General features: G+C 39.6%; 1 protein-coding gene across 1 annotated transcript in view; it reads right to left on the bottom strand.

Annotated features, from left to right (window-relative positions):
* Positions 1 to 13007, bottom strand: part of LOC308242002 (uncharacterized protein) — a gene marked incomplete at its 3' end in the record, with an annotated part of 37782 nt that extends 24775 nt beyond the window's left edge. Inside the window, exons 1-5 of the mRNA XM_080655762.1 lie at positions 12242 to 13007; positions 5169 to 5317; positions 1602 to 1733; positions 1116 to 1203; positions 439 to 658 (exon numbers count right to left, since the gene is read on the bottom strand). Of these exons, the coding sequence (XP_080511888.1) occupies positions 439 to 658; positions 1116 to 1203; positions 1602 to 1733; positions 5169 to 5317; positions 12242 to 12965 (1313 nt within the window). The 5' untranslated portion in view covers positions 12966 to 13007. The remainder of the gene's footprint in view (positions 1 to 438; positions 659 to 1115; positions 1204 to 1601; positions 1734 to 5168; positions 5318 to 12241) is intronic.
* Positions 13008 to 14692: the final 1685 nt, after the last annotated feature.

The raw sequence follows: 14692 nt of genomic DNA, 5'->3' as shown, positions 1-14692 counted from the left end.
GAGGGATTAATATTTGGCAAATTGTCACTTCTATTTTTATACTTACTGAACACTTATAATATAAAGAAGATATATTTATAAAGGTAAGCAGATGAGCCCTGTCCAGCGTGGTTCAGTTGGTTGGGTGTTCCTGTGTACCTAAAGGTTGCTGATTCATTTCCTCATCAGGTGCCTCAAAATATCTGATAATTTTTATCATTAACATTTTTTTTGAAAAACACAAGTTGATCAGACATTTGAAATCTGAGGATTTTTTGCAATTTTAGCAAATCACTTCATCAATTTGGGGAATGAAATAGTAAAATGGTGTTTGTATTAGTCATCTTATGGTTATTATTTAAAAGTACATCAATTACAAACACATGGTACATTGGACATTCTTGAATACGATGGGTAATGTAACCAATGGTAAGCCTTTCAAGGCTATATAGTACTTACGAAGGTTCATAAATGACTGTTTTCAAGGCATCACGCAAGTCTGCACTTGTCATTGTGTCTATGTTCACCTCCACAGCTGCTCCTTTGGCCTTCATGTGAGCAATGTTATCATGCTGATCAGCAAACATGGGAACTCCCACCATAGGGACCCCATGATAAATACCTTCATAGATCCCATTTGTTCCACCGTGAGTGATAAAAGCTTTTGCTTTGGGATGACCTAGTTTGAGGGTTGGGTGAGAAGCAGATGAGGATTTCATTATATGTTAACAGAATTTCAGAGAGAGATGGAGAAAAACTACAGGATAAATCAGTGAAGAAGGCAGTATTTTCTATAGAAGCTGAACACAGGGTTTATTGCTATCTCAGAAAACTGTGACCATAGGAAATGGCAAATTCACTCCTTCTGCATTGTCTGGAAAGACTTTAGAAGGAGGTGATATCTGAACTGAGGTTGAAATTTGAGAACTCAGGAGAGTCTTAACTGAAGATTCTCCTTTGTGAACCAGGTGAAGCAGGAATCTCTCAATGGCCAATTGCTTCATTATTTCTACTCTATAATGGGCAGCAAAATGTGAAATTTTTAAATTATTAAATGTTGATTGAATTTAGCTGTTATCAGTTACTTAACTTGTTCGTCATCCAACTGTACAGCTTCCCCCCCCCCTCAATCTTACCAAGAAGATCATTCTGGGGGATCCAGTCATAGAGCCGAGTATTGGCTGCTAATGTGGCTGGCTTCTTTCCTTTGTATCTCCATAATACCTGTGGAAGACAGTGCATTAATTTTATAAGTAAGAATGCACAATTAAGGAATTTTAGGGCTGTAGACTTATTTAAAAATCATGTAGTCCATTTTATGTGATATTTAAGAGGGGTACAAAAGGGGTAGTTTGCAAACATTGATTGTATTTCCTTGAAAATAACTTTACAAAAAGATGTACTGTATTTCCATAGTATTACAAAGGCTCAGTTGGCAAATGATCAAATGGGCCCAAATACAACATTTTAATGTTTTGAGAAATTTGTACTTAAAGATGGTGTCAATTATGCTCAATGTATAATGAGTTTCAGCTTTCACCTGGAAAGAGCACTATTGGTTAGCTACACTTTCTCTCCAATTGGCAAGGTGGCTGCTAACTAGGATCGTGGGTTGTACTAACCTTCTGTGGAATCTGAGCAAGGGCTGAGGCAATGAGATTGGCTTTTTCTTCCGTGAGGTTTTTGACCATTGACCCCAGAGAGAACACTACAATACCATGTTCACCTGAACTTTGGACAAATTCTTCCATTTCCTGTAGAGATAAAGTTCTCTCCATTATGAAAGTACAGGACCACTAGAAAAAAAAAATCACTTACATCTTATATAATAAAAGCATAGTATGCAAATTGTCCCCTCTACTGGGAGTTGTCTGGAAGTTTGACCAGGGGGTGGGGTTGGTCAGGGGAAGGGAGGGAGGCCCCGGCTGGCTGTGGCCACTGCGGGAAGGGAGGGAGACCCTGGCCGGTGGTGGTGGTGGCAGTGGCAGGCAGCAGGGAGAAGGGAGGGAGTACCTAGCCAGCAGCCAGCAGCTGCTTGGGACCCTACCAGTGCATGAATTTTATGCACTGGGTCTCTAGTTTCTAAATAGGCAGGGTCAAGAGCAGCGTCAGAGATATTGTTAGACCGGTTAGGTATTCTACCACATAGAACCATCTAGTCTCTTTAAGAGAAAAACTGTTTCTGAAAACTATGGCTTAAATATATGAGTGATTACAACTAAAGGCATGGAGTCAAACGATTATCCTATAGAATAAAAGGCTAATATGCAAATAGACCAAATGGTGGAACAACCTAACCATCAAACAACTGAACAGCCAGTCGCTATGATGTGTGCTGCAGGGGGCATGCAGAACATGGCGGTCATCAGCTGCAGGGGGTTGGTGAAGCAGGTGAGCTGGGGTGCCAGATCAATGTGGGGCGCCAGTCACTGTCATCGGGGCGAGCCTCTGGTGGTTATTGAAAATTATTTGCTCCCCACGCTGTGGTCCCACTGGGTGCTTGCACCTGCCAGCGCCAGAGGTGCTGCTTGCAGCCTCTGACAGTGCTCGGCGCCAGCCCCCATCGCTCAGCACCATCAACGGGTGTGAGCAGCAGCTGCTGGCCCCGATCACCCCTCAGAGCTTCTCAACCTCCCCCTGCTCTTGAAGGCAATAGGGGCAGCAGTCCCCACTCACACCCGCTGACGGTTTAGGTCCTGCTCCCACCCTCTGCTGGCATTGGCCCCAATTGCTCTGTGCCATCAGTGGTGGGAGCAGGGCCCGTGCTGTCAGTGCATGGGAGCGGTGGTGGGAGAGGGATTGCCGGCAGACAAGGGACCAGGGGCCGCAGCAGGAGAGGCCAGGCGGGGCCTCAGAGGATGGGCTGAGACCCTCCCTTATGCCCACCACAGCCTTATAGCCCACAGTTCCTTTCAAGGTACACCAATTCATGCAATGGGCCCCTAGTACCAAATAAATAGATAATAAGAGGCAAATCTTCCCATGGTATGTGAAACTGTTACTCCCAAAACTTAATTTTATGAACCAACAGAGTTGTTTGCAAACTCATAAAAATATTTCTTGGAGGGAAGCCCCTAAAAAGGGGTTTAGAACTAAGCTTTAAAATTTTTCAGCATGCCAGTTTACAGGCAATAAATTATTAATGACTTCATTGAACTTTCTGTTAGTTTAGGATATTTGTCTGATATTTATTCTTTCCCTAATTTGTAGGGCTAAATAGAACTTTTAAAAAAGGGATATATAATAATTTGTTTAAAAAGTGACAACACAGTCAAACACCTGCTATAATCATGATAAATTTATGAAACAGTGATTCACTCTCTTTCTATAAGAATTTGACACTAACTGCATGCCATTAATTTGAGCCTTAGCACAGAAGTAAAATATAAATTTCTCTGCAAAATAGAATTCATTGCTTACAGCTGTTCAGATTGAACACTGCAATGTCTTGGATTGGGGTTTTGCACATTGTAATCTATGTGAATGTCATCCTCTAGAGATGATCATGCATTTTCTTTGTAATTATTTGTGGTTGTCCTGTGATCACTGATGTTTCTCAGTATCAGGCTAGTAAAATTACCAGGGGAAAGATGATGCCACAAAAGTAGATTGCTATTTTTAGCTTAGGTAAACTTAGGAGAATATCTCTGAAGTCCCAAGAATTGGTGTTTTAACATTTTGATTCATCTTCCTAAACATATGATTGAATAAAAAATATATATACAGTACACACACACAAGCACACACACAAGCACACACACAAACACACACACAAACACACACACATATTAAGACTTACATAGCTAACTGTCTGATTTGGATTCTTGATTTTACTGTCTCTCATTGCTTTTTTATTCTGTGTATTCAGTGATTGGTTTAATTCTTTTTTTCAGAGATATAAGCCATAATTGGTATTCATGTTGCTCAAATATCTATATTAATAATTGGGTTTGAAATGGAAAAATTCTTCCCTCTTGTAAAACATATCTGAGTTGGTTTTATGAAATTGTAATAAACAAAATAGTGTGTCAAGGTGTAATGCAGTAAGCCACAGAATGTGTCATGTCTCTTACTCTACTTTTATTTAGATATTGGTTAACTCTCTCCTGTAATAACACTCAATAGAGTTTTCCTGAAGCTGTAACTGGTTGGTAAGAAAACCATATTCAGAATCCGGAAATGATATTTTAAAGTTAAATATGCACCTTAGCCGAAGCAGAAATCAAGAACTCCACTGGGAACACCATTTCACCTGCAGCCTTCAGCAGAGATTGTTTTGTTTACCTACAACCCAAGCAAATGAGTGTTTCCTCACTCCCTATTGATAAAGATAGTTAAATACAAGATAGTCATTACTCTGCTTACCTATTATTCTCCTTTGTTTCCCACTATTGTTTTCTTCCAACATTTCTGGCAGTCCAGATTTATTCTTGTATAACTTTGGAATGTGTTACACAATTTCCTTTTTTACTCAAAAAACAAATGACCAAAACACTGACATCATGGTCTTAAAAAACCAAACCAACATTTGACTTCTACTTAATGTTGATGACTTCCAATCTATTTCTAATGCTCTCTGCTGGGACAGAAACCTTGTGTTACTCATACAACTTCTAGAAATCTACATCTGAAAATTACTTTGGCTCCTTAAAGTGAATTTGAACTCATAATTGTCATCTCAAAATAGTGTTTCATTAATTGTTTCTTATTTCAGCAAAGGCCACTGCTATCCAAGAAGCCATGTTTTCTGGCAATATTTACTTCTACTGACCAAATCCTGTGGAATCTACCCAACAGTTCTCACAAAAGCCTATTTATCACTCAAACAACCATAGTAAGTGTCCCTATTCATAATTCCATCGTGCCTGTTAGGAAGACTACAGCAGTCTCCTTAGTGACTTTCAAGTCTTTAGTTTCCTGTTTCTTCAATCTAGTACCCACGCTATAGACCCACTGATATTTTTAACATGCTCTTTAAATTACTTCATTCTTCAGCTTAAATATCAAAGTAAAGTCCAAACCAAAAAGTAATATCACTCATAAGGGATCCCTATGACTTGGAAAATTGATTTTGAGTAGCAAACGGAAGATACCCAGCAGCACATCTCTGTTATTTAGACTGTGAACTTTAGAGGGAAATCAGAATTTTTATCATATGGTACACAAAATCCTCACTATAATAGACATACCTTAGGTAACGGTTTGGCAGGTTTACAATGCAATCCTCCTACAAACTCAAAATTAGGTAAGTATGGACGAGGAAATTCAAAATCCCAATATGTCCTCATTAGCCAAATTTCTGCTTTCCCCATAGTTTCACATAATGTAGTGGGTCTTCCTGGAGAAAATAAAGTTAGGAGGATGTTATTAGCATATATGTTTGTTAGGAAAATAAATGTACCACTACTTTTCTGATGTGCTATTACGGAAGAAAGAGAAATCTAGGCCCTCTAGATTACTTATTATGTCTAAATTTTAAAAGGAAAGGTAATTTAAAGTAATATGGAAGGGAGGGAGAGAAGGAGGAAGAGATATTTGGATAGTGAAAGAACAATAATGTGTAAAATAATACATTCAATAAAATAAATTTCATAAAATCAAATAAGAATTAATAAAATAAATACACAAAAATTAAATTCATAAAAAATTTAACCACAACTCCAAGTACTAATGAATTTTATATTCACTGTTTCCCTCCAATTAAATGGCAGATGATACATTAACCCCATCATATTAGTACCAAATCACATCTCAATAGTTTTCTAATTTTCTGTCAGGAATATATTTCCACCTTCTAGATTCTTATACTTTCTTGTTCATTCATACTGTTGAAGAATCCCACCAATATCAGTTTACCTTATCTTCCTGAGACCAATCCAATCAACTTCAATCCATTCATCCTTTTTTTCTCGGTAGGAATTCCCTGAGTAATTCATACCCAGTATGACTCCTTTTAGAATGTGAAGTATACATTACACATTACCAATATCACACGTTTATTTTAGTGTTGCCTTTAAATGGGACAGAGTCTAAGTATTAATTTTAGAAGATTTGTTGGAGGAGTATTGGAAAATTACCAACTCAACCATTTTTATACACAGAAAACATCTTTTGTATCTAAGGAAAGAAAATTCTCCTTTCAGATGACAATCCTCATTTCTTGAGGATTCTAATAGAAATTAGTGATCATATACACCCCAGGTTAGGTAGCCCCTTTTAAGTCATTATTTTGTAGTATCTGAATATGTGTCTCAGGTTGTATAATCAGATGCTCTAATTTGATAATGAAGAAGCATTGCACAAAGACACTCAGCTTGAAGTTGGCAGAAATTAGATGAGAATACCACCTCAAAGCTTCTATGCTAAAATGTTAAGCCCTTTAGAAGTCTTGTTCCATTTGTGTGATATCCTGCCTTGATTATCAACTCTCTAGATAAAATTATTGTGCATACTCTATAGACCACATTTTAAGAAAGATATAATTTAAAGTATTCACTGAAATTCTGTATCTGCAGCAGTGATACACAGTATCAAATCTAAAGCCAATCAAAAGCAAAGAGAATGAAATTGAGCAAAAGTATGAAGAAGTTCATAAATAATGTCATAAGACATTTTATATGTCATACTGAGAAATTATGAAACAAAAATATAGAATGAAAATTCACCACCAATCTTTTCCCCATCATTATATTATACAAAATGAGTTATGAACACAGTGGAAAATTGTGAAAATAACATAATTAATAAGTGGGCTGTTAAATTTCAGTTATCATGTCAATATTGTTATTGTTTGAATATATTTTTATTATTTTTAAAATATATTTTTATTGATTTCAGAGAGGAAGGGAGAGGGAGAGGGAGAAAGAGAAACAGCAATGACGAAAGAGAATCATTGATCAGCTGCCTCCTGCACGCTCCCCACTGGGGACAGAGTCTGTAACCCGGGCATGTGCTCTGACTAGGAATTGATCTGGAACTGTGACCTCCTGGTTCATAGGTCAAAGCTCAATCACTTAGCCACACTAGCCAGAAGAATATATTGTTTTAATCCTACATTTGAGTCTACTGAAATGATTTTTTAAAGAATTCTTAGAGGTAGCCTGAATTTATGGCAAAATGGCTCATGTAGATGAGATGTACAGGTGAGAATTTCAGTGGGAGACAGTTACCAATTTCTCAGAAGTAAGTCATGTTAGCTGGGTTGATATTGTGAGAAAACTTTTCCAGGTTCCCTAAGTTATTAATTTGTTTCCAAAAACATGAGAGTAAATTAATGTATATAATTTCTGAATCACTGTTTAAAAATTAATACTTTACATTTATATTTACTTATAAATAAACTAGAGGCCCGGTACACGAAATTCGTGATGGGGTCGGGGGGGGGGGGGGGAGCGGTTGTCCCTCAGCCCAGCCTGCACCCTCTCCAATCTGGGACCCCTAGAGGGGTGTCTGACTGCCCATTTAGGCCCAATCCCAGTTGGACATCCCTCTCACAATCCAGGACTGCTGGCTCCCAACTGCTCACCTGCCTGCCTTCCTGATTGCCCCTAACCGCTTCTGCCTGCCAGCCTGATTGATGCCTAACTGCTCCCCTGCCAGCCTGTTTTCTCCTACCTGCCCTTCCCTGCAGGCCTGGTCACAACTACCTGACCTCCCCTGCTGGCCTGGTACCCCCCAACTGCTCTCCCCTGCAGACCCAGTCACCCCCAACTTCCCTCCTCTGCTGGCCTGGTCACCCCTAACTGCCCTTCCCTGCAGGCTTGATTGCCCCCAACTGCCCTCCCTTGCAGGCCTGGTCCCTCCCAACTGCCCTTCCCTGCTGGCCATCTTGTGGTGGCCATCTTGTGTCCACATGGGGCAGGATCTTTGACCACATGGGGGCAGCCATCTTGTGTGTTGGAGTGATGGTCAATCTGCATATTACTCTTTTATTAGATAGGATAGAGGCCTGGTACATGGGTGGGGGCCAGCTGGTTTGCCCTGAAGAGTGTCCCGGATCAGGGTGGGGGTTCCCTTGGGGTGTGGGGCGGCCTGGGCGAGGGGCCTGTGGTGGTTTGCAGGCTGGCCACACCCCCTGGAGACCCAAGCAGAGGCCCTGGGATCTGGGATTTATTTATCTTCTACAATTGAAACTTTGTAGCCTGGAGTGGAGCCAAGCCTTCTGCTCGCTCTGTGGCGGCAGTCATTTCTGTTGGGCTTTATTTATCTTCTATCATTGAAACTTTGTAGCCTTGAGTGGAGGCCTAGGCAGACAAGGGCAGGCGGAAAGCTTGGCTTCCTCCATTGCCAGGGAAACCCAAGCCTCCCTCCTGCTCTCTGTGGCTGCAGCCGTCTTGGTTGGGTTTATTTGCATATTCCCTCCTGATTGGCTGATGGGTGTGGCTGGTGGGCATGGCTTGTGGGTGTAGCAGAGGTTTGGTCAGTTTGCATATTACTCTTTTATTAGATAGGATAAATTAATCAATATTTATAAAACAATTTTTGTGAAGGTCAAGATATTTCCCATATACCCTTGTTTTGGCAATTATGCATAAGGTTGCTATAACCATACATTTGCTAGTTTTTGTTTGAACATAAGTTTTCAACTCCTTTACGTAAATACAAGGAGCACAGTAGAATGGTAAGAGTATGTTTAATTTTGTAAGAAACCTCCTAAGTGTTGTCTAAAGTGGCTGTACAATTTTGCATTTCTACTCATGAAAAATGAGAGTCTTTGTTCCATAACTCACCAGCATTGGGTGTTATCTGTGTTCTACATTTTGGTCATTCTAAAAATGTGTAGTGGTATCTCATTTAAATTTGCCTCATGAAAAATGATATGGAGCATTTTTAATATGCTTATCTATTTGCCAACTGTATATGTTCTTTAGCGAGGTATCTGTTAATGTATTTGGTCCATTTTAAAATTAGGTTTTCTTATTGTTGAGTTTAAGAAATATTTTGCATAAGAGTCCTTTATCAGACACTAGAGGCCCAGTGCATGAAATTCGTGCATGGGGGAGGGGGTGTCCCTCAGCCCAACCTGCACCCTTTCCAATCTGGGACCCCTCGGGGGATGTCTGACTGCCTGTTTAGGCCCAATCCAGGCAGTTGGACATCCCTTTCACAATCTAGGACTGCTGGCTCCCAACTGCTCACCTGCCTGCCTGATTGCCCCTAACCGCTTCTGCCTGCCAGCCTGATCACCCCCTAACCACTCCCCTGCCAGCCTGATCAACGCCTAACTGCTCCCCTGCCAGCCCGATCATCCCCAACTGCCTGCCCCTAACAACCCGGTCACCCCCAAATGCCCTCCCCTGCATATTCCCTCTTTATTAGATAGGATTTTTTCTTTAGCATATTGGACAGCCCTAACTGGTTTGGCTCAGTGGATGGAGCATTGGCCTGCAGACTCAAGGGTCCCAGGTTTGATTCAGACTCAAGGGTCCCAGGTTTGATTCCGGTCAAGGGCATGTACCTTGGTTGGGGGCACATACCCAGTGGGGAGTGTGCAGGAGGCAGCCGATCGATGTTTCTCTCTCATAGATGTTTCTAGCTCTCTATCCCTTTCCCTTCCTCTCTGTAAAAAATCAATAAAATATATATTTTTAAAAAAGAAACATTTAAGATTCCTCCATATCTGCCTGGCTGGTGTGACTCAGTGGTTGAGACCCCAGGCTACCACTGCTGGAAGGGGATTGCACCCTGGCCAGGCTGAGACCCCAGCCCTGGCTGCCATCTCAGCCCAGCCAGGCTGAGACCCCAGCCCAAGCTGCTGCCGCTGGCTAGGGATCACAACGCGGGGGTGTGCACCCCGGTCAGGCTGAGACCCCACCCAGGCTGCCACTGCGGCCAGGGAATCGTGTGGCTTGGGCGTGAGGCCCTGCCGGCCAGAGACCCCAGCCCAGCCTGTGGCCGGGGATCACGCTTGGTTTCTGGCGCCTCCCGGCCAGACACCCCGGGCTGCCACGGCTGGGCAGGGATAGCCACTTGGGGGCGGGCGCCTCCCAGCCGGACACCCCAGACTGCCACCACTGGGCAGACTGGGGACTCCGGCGGGGCTAAGAGGACTGGGCACCGCCATCTTGTGGCTATGGGCGCTGCCATTTTGTCACAGATTGACGGTTAATTTGCCTATTACTCTTTTATTAGATAGGATGTTTTTTGCAAATATTATCTCCCAGTTTGTGTCTTATCTTTTCATTTTCTTGTCATTGACTTTCACAAAATAGAACTTTTAAATTTTAACAAAGTCCAGCTTATTCATTGTCTTTGATGTTGTATCTAAAAGTCCTTGCCATACCCAAGATCATCTAGGTTTTCTCCTATGTTTTCTAGGAGTTTTATAGTTTTGAATTTTACATTTCTATAGATACTACATTTTTGAGTTAAATTTTGTGAGGCTTAAAAGGTTTGTGTTTAGATTTATTTATTTTTGCATGTGGATGTCCAGTTGTTCCAGCATTGCTTTTAAAAAGACTATCTGTCTATTTCATTGCCTTTGTTTCTTTGACAATAATTAATTGACTGTCTTGTGTGTTTTTCTATTCCATAGATCTCTTCTGTTTCATTGATCTTTTTTGTCTATTTTTTTGCTAATACCACACTGTCTTGATTACTCTAGTTTTATAGTATGTCTTGAAATTGGATAGTGATCTCCTCCAACTTTGTTTTTCTCTTTAAATATTGTGTTGGCTATTTGGAATATTTTGCCTTGCCATTAAACTTTAGAGTCAATTTGTTAATATCCATGTAATAACTTGCTGGAATTTTTATCAGGATTTTATTGATTTTTGGATCAAGTTGGGAGGAACTGACAATATTGAGTCTTTCTATCCATGGACATGGAATATCTGTCCATTTATTTAGTGTTTTAATTTTGCTCATCAGAGTTTTATAATTTTCCTCATATAGATCTTTATTTTATTTTGGGGGGTACTATTATAAATGATAGTGTTTTTAACTTCAAATTCCAGTTGTTCATTACTGGTGTATAAGAAAGTGGTTGAGTTTTCCATATTAATCTCATATACTGTAACCCTGCTATGATTTCTTATTAGTTCCAGGAAGGTTTTTTTGGTCCATTCTTTTATATTTTCTATATAAAGTCATGTGTCTCTTAATGATGGGAATATGTTCTGAGAAATGTATAGTTAGGCTATTGCTCATTGTGCGAACATCATGGAGCATACTTACACAAATCTAGATGGTATAGCCTCCTACACACTTAGACTACATGGCATAGTTTATTGCTCCTAGGGTACAAACCTGTAAAGCATATGTCCATAATTTATTTATATGCACAAATACTGTAGGCAGTTGTAACAAAATGGCAGGTATTTGTGCATCTAAATAAATCTAAACATACAAAAGGTAATGCATTCATATGGCATAAAATATTAAAAGATGGTATACCTGTTTAGGGTTCTTACCATGAAAGGAGCTTGCAGGACTGGAAATTGCTCATTGAGCCAGTGGTGAGTGAATGTGAAGGCCCGAGGCATTACTGTACACTATTGTAGACTTTATAAACACTGTACACTTAACCTATGCTAAATGTATGAAAATATTTTTCTTTAATAATACATTTACCTTACTTTAACTGCTTTACTTTATAAACTTTTTAATGTTTTCAACTTCTTTATTCTTTTGTAATAACAGCTTAAAACAAATACTTTGTACAGCTATAGAAAAATAATCTTTTTTATATACTTATTCTGTAAGCTTTTTATATTTAAGTTTGTTTTAACTTTCTAAGCTTTCTTGTTATAAACTAAGACAAACACATACATTAGCTTAGGCCTACAAGGGGCAAGATGATGAATATCACTATCTTCCATCTTCACATCTTGTCTGACTGGAAGTTCTTCAAGGGCAATACATGTATGGAACATTGTCTTGGAAATTTTATGTCTACCACCTAAATGTGATTCCCTTAACACTTTAGTATTTAGTTTTTTTAAATGTTATATAAATACAAGTATAGATTTGGAGTGACATTAATTATTATGTTTCATATTTTATTTTGTTTCTATAGCAATCTACTCAATATCAAAGTATCTTACAAAATGACTAGATGACTGTAAAGAAAAAAGTAACCGTACCAAAATATTTCTCACTTCCCCTTCCCCATTAATACTGATAACAGTTTATTGCTATAAATTATAGACTTTTAAATAGAAACTAAAGTTTTAAAATATAGTCCTTTCATTTTCCTAGACTATTCTTAAACTTCCCAAGTTTCTTTTAATAACTACTTTAGAATGAAAAGCACACCTCTTACCTAATGCTTCACTGTAAAACTGGTTCCAAAGCTGAGTGTCATATGGCTCGAGCCAGAAGTCAAAGAAAAGGGAAAGCATTACATTTTTTATTCTTTCCAGGAAGGTCATTCTGTCTGTAAGTCCTCCCATAACAACAGGGACATAGGAAGGTGGAACTGGAAGTTTCCCACAGTATTTCTCCACAGTGCCACCCATAAAGAACCTCAGCGTGTACACAAAAGGGACTTCCAGCAACTCAGCAATCAGCTCTCCACAGGGCATCACAGGGTCTATAACCATTACATCGTAGTTGGTTTCCCGGAGTTTCTTCATGATTGACTGGTTGTAGACTACACTCTCACACAGAAATTTTAAATGTCCAGTTACTTGAAGAAGAAATTCTTGCAGTTTTCTTGCTGACTGCCAGCGTGACAATGTTGGCATGACGTTAGTAGCTAAGTCTAAGAAGTCATTTAGTGTATTTGTAGTAAAATCTCCCTTCTGAGGTATAGGGATCACCTCGAAGTTCAGTGTGGAAGGCTTACGGTAGTCAATGATGAGAGAATCTGGAGAAACCAACACAGTCACCTCATGTCCCCTGTCTGTGAGGGTCTCCAGAATGATCTTTAGATTGAGCCAATGGCTCATGTCACAGGGCCACACCAGGACCTTCCCACAGGATCCAGAGCCAGTGCAGTAGAGCTGCAGCAGCAGAACCGCTGAAATCCATTTCTCAGACAGCATGGCAGAGTTCTTTCACCCACTGCGCTGCTGCTGTTGAATATTTGCTGGGCACAGAGGTGAAGTGCCAATTTAAACATAAAGTTAAAAATTAATTGCTCTGGTGACTGACAGATGCACAGAACTTTGCCAGTGTTGTTGACTGGGCCCAGTACTACATGATACTTGTTCAGGAGAAGATCTGAAATATTTAAATATTTTGTAGGATATGTTTGCAGTATTCTAGCAGTTTGTTTTAAATATGTTAAAATAGAAAAATATTTTTAATTGGCAATTTTTAAAATATAGTAGAATAATCCATGTGAGTGGATCTAGTAAATAACGTGGTATATCTTATGGAACAAGATGATTGGTAATTTGGGGAAACATACAGTATAGGTTTTGTCATAAAGATGATTACATGCTGATATTACTAGTATGTGGATAAGACATATATAATATAACTAGAGGCCTGGTGCACAAATTCATGCACATTGAAAGGAAATTAATTAGAAGAAATATTTTAGAGGCTGGGGAGGGGCCATGGGAGGGCTCCTGATTGGACAGACCCCAGCAGCAAGCTAACCTACCACTTGGAGCGTCTGCCCCCTGGTGGTCAGTGTGCATAATAGTGACTGGTTGAGCGAACGGTTGACCGACCAGTTGGACACTTAGCATATTAGGCTTTTATATATATAGGTAACAGGAAGAATATACTAAATATTATACAAAGGTATAGTGTTTCAAGGCACCAGAAGATGCTGTCACTCCAATGTGAAGAAAATTAGAGGTTCAGGTTGGAAAAGGCATTTCAGCTGAGCCCAGATGCCAGGGTGAGAGGAGGGTTCTGAAGGTAAATGGAGGAAGAAGAATGACTATTTGGAAATCATGGCCACTTAAGTAAACATCACTTCAGTATGTTTACAGGTGAGGTTAACACAGAGCAGTGCAGAAAAAAACAAACATTAATTTTTTTCATATTGAATTTATTAGGGTGACACTGGTTCTTAAAATTATATAGGTTTGCGGCATATGATTCTGTAGCACAGCATCTGTGTATTGTATTATGTGTTCACCACCCTAAGTCAAATCTCCTTCCATCAACATTTATCCCCTTTTTACCCTCTTCTACCTCCCTCCACCTACCTTTCCCTATGATAATCACCATACTGTGAGCTTTCTCTTTTTTTGCTTAATCCCTTTACCTTTATCATCCAGTCCCTCAAAACCCTTTCCCTCTGAGAGCTGTTAGTATGTTCTCTGTATCTATAAGCCTCTTTCTATTTTGTTTGTTAGGTTATTTTGTTCATTGGATTTCAATGTAAGTAAAATCATATGGTACTTGTCTTTTTCTGACTGGCTTATTTCACTGAGCATAATATTCTTCAGGTACATCCATACTGTTACAAAAGGTAAGATTTCCTCCTTTTTTTTTTTTTTTTTTTTTTTTTTTTTTTTTTTTTTTTTACAGCTGAGTAATGTTGCATTGTGTAAATGCACCACAGATTTTTATCTACTTATCTGATGGGCACTTGGGCTGTTTCCAAATCTTGGCTATTGAAATAATACTGGAATGAACATAGGGATGCATATATTCTTTCAAATTAGTGTTTCTGGATTCTTTGGATATACACTGAGTGGCCAGATTATTATGATCTCTGAATGCATAATAATCTGGCCACTCAGTGTGTGTGTGTGTGTGTGTGTGTGTGTGTGTGTGTGTGTGTGTGTATGAATTCGTGCATGGGTGG

Source organism: Plecotus auritus (genome assembly GCF_963455305.1).
Source record: "Plecotus auritus genome assembly, chromosome: 1".
NCBI classification, from domain to species: Eukaryota; Metazoa; Chordata; class Mammalia; order Chiroptera; family Vespertilionidae; genus Plecotus; species Plecotus auritus.
Note: the sequence above shows the minus strand (reverse complement) of the source record. Positions and strands in the feature narration are given on the sequence as shown.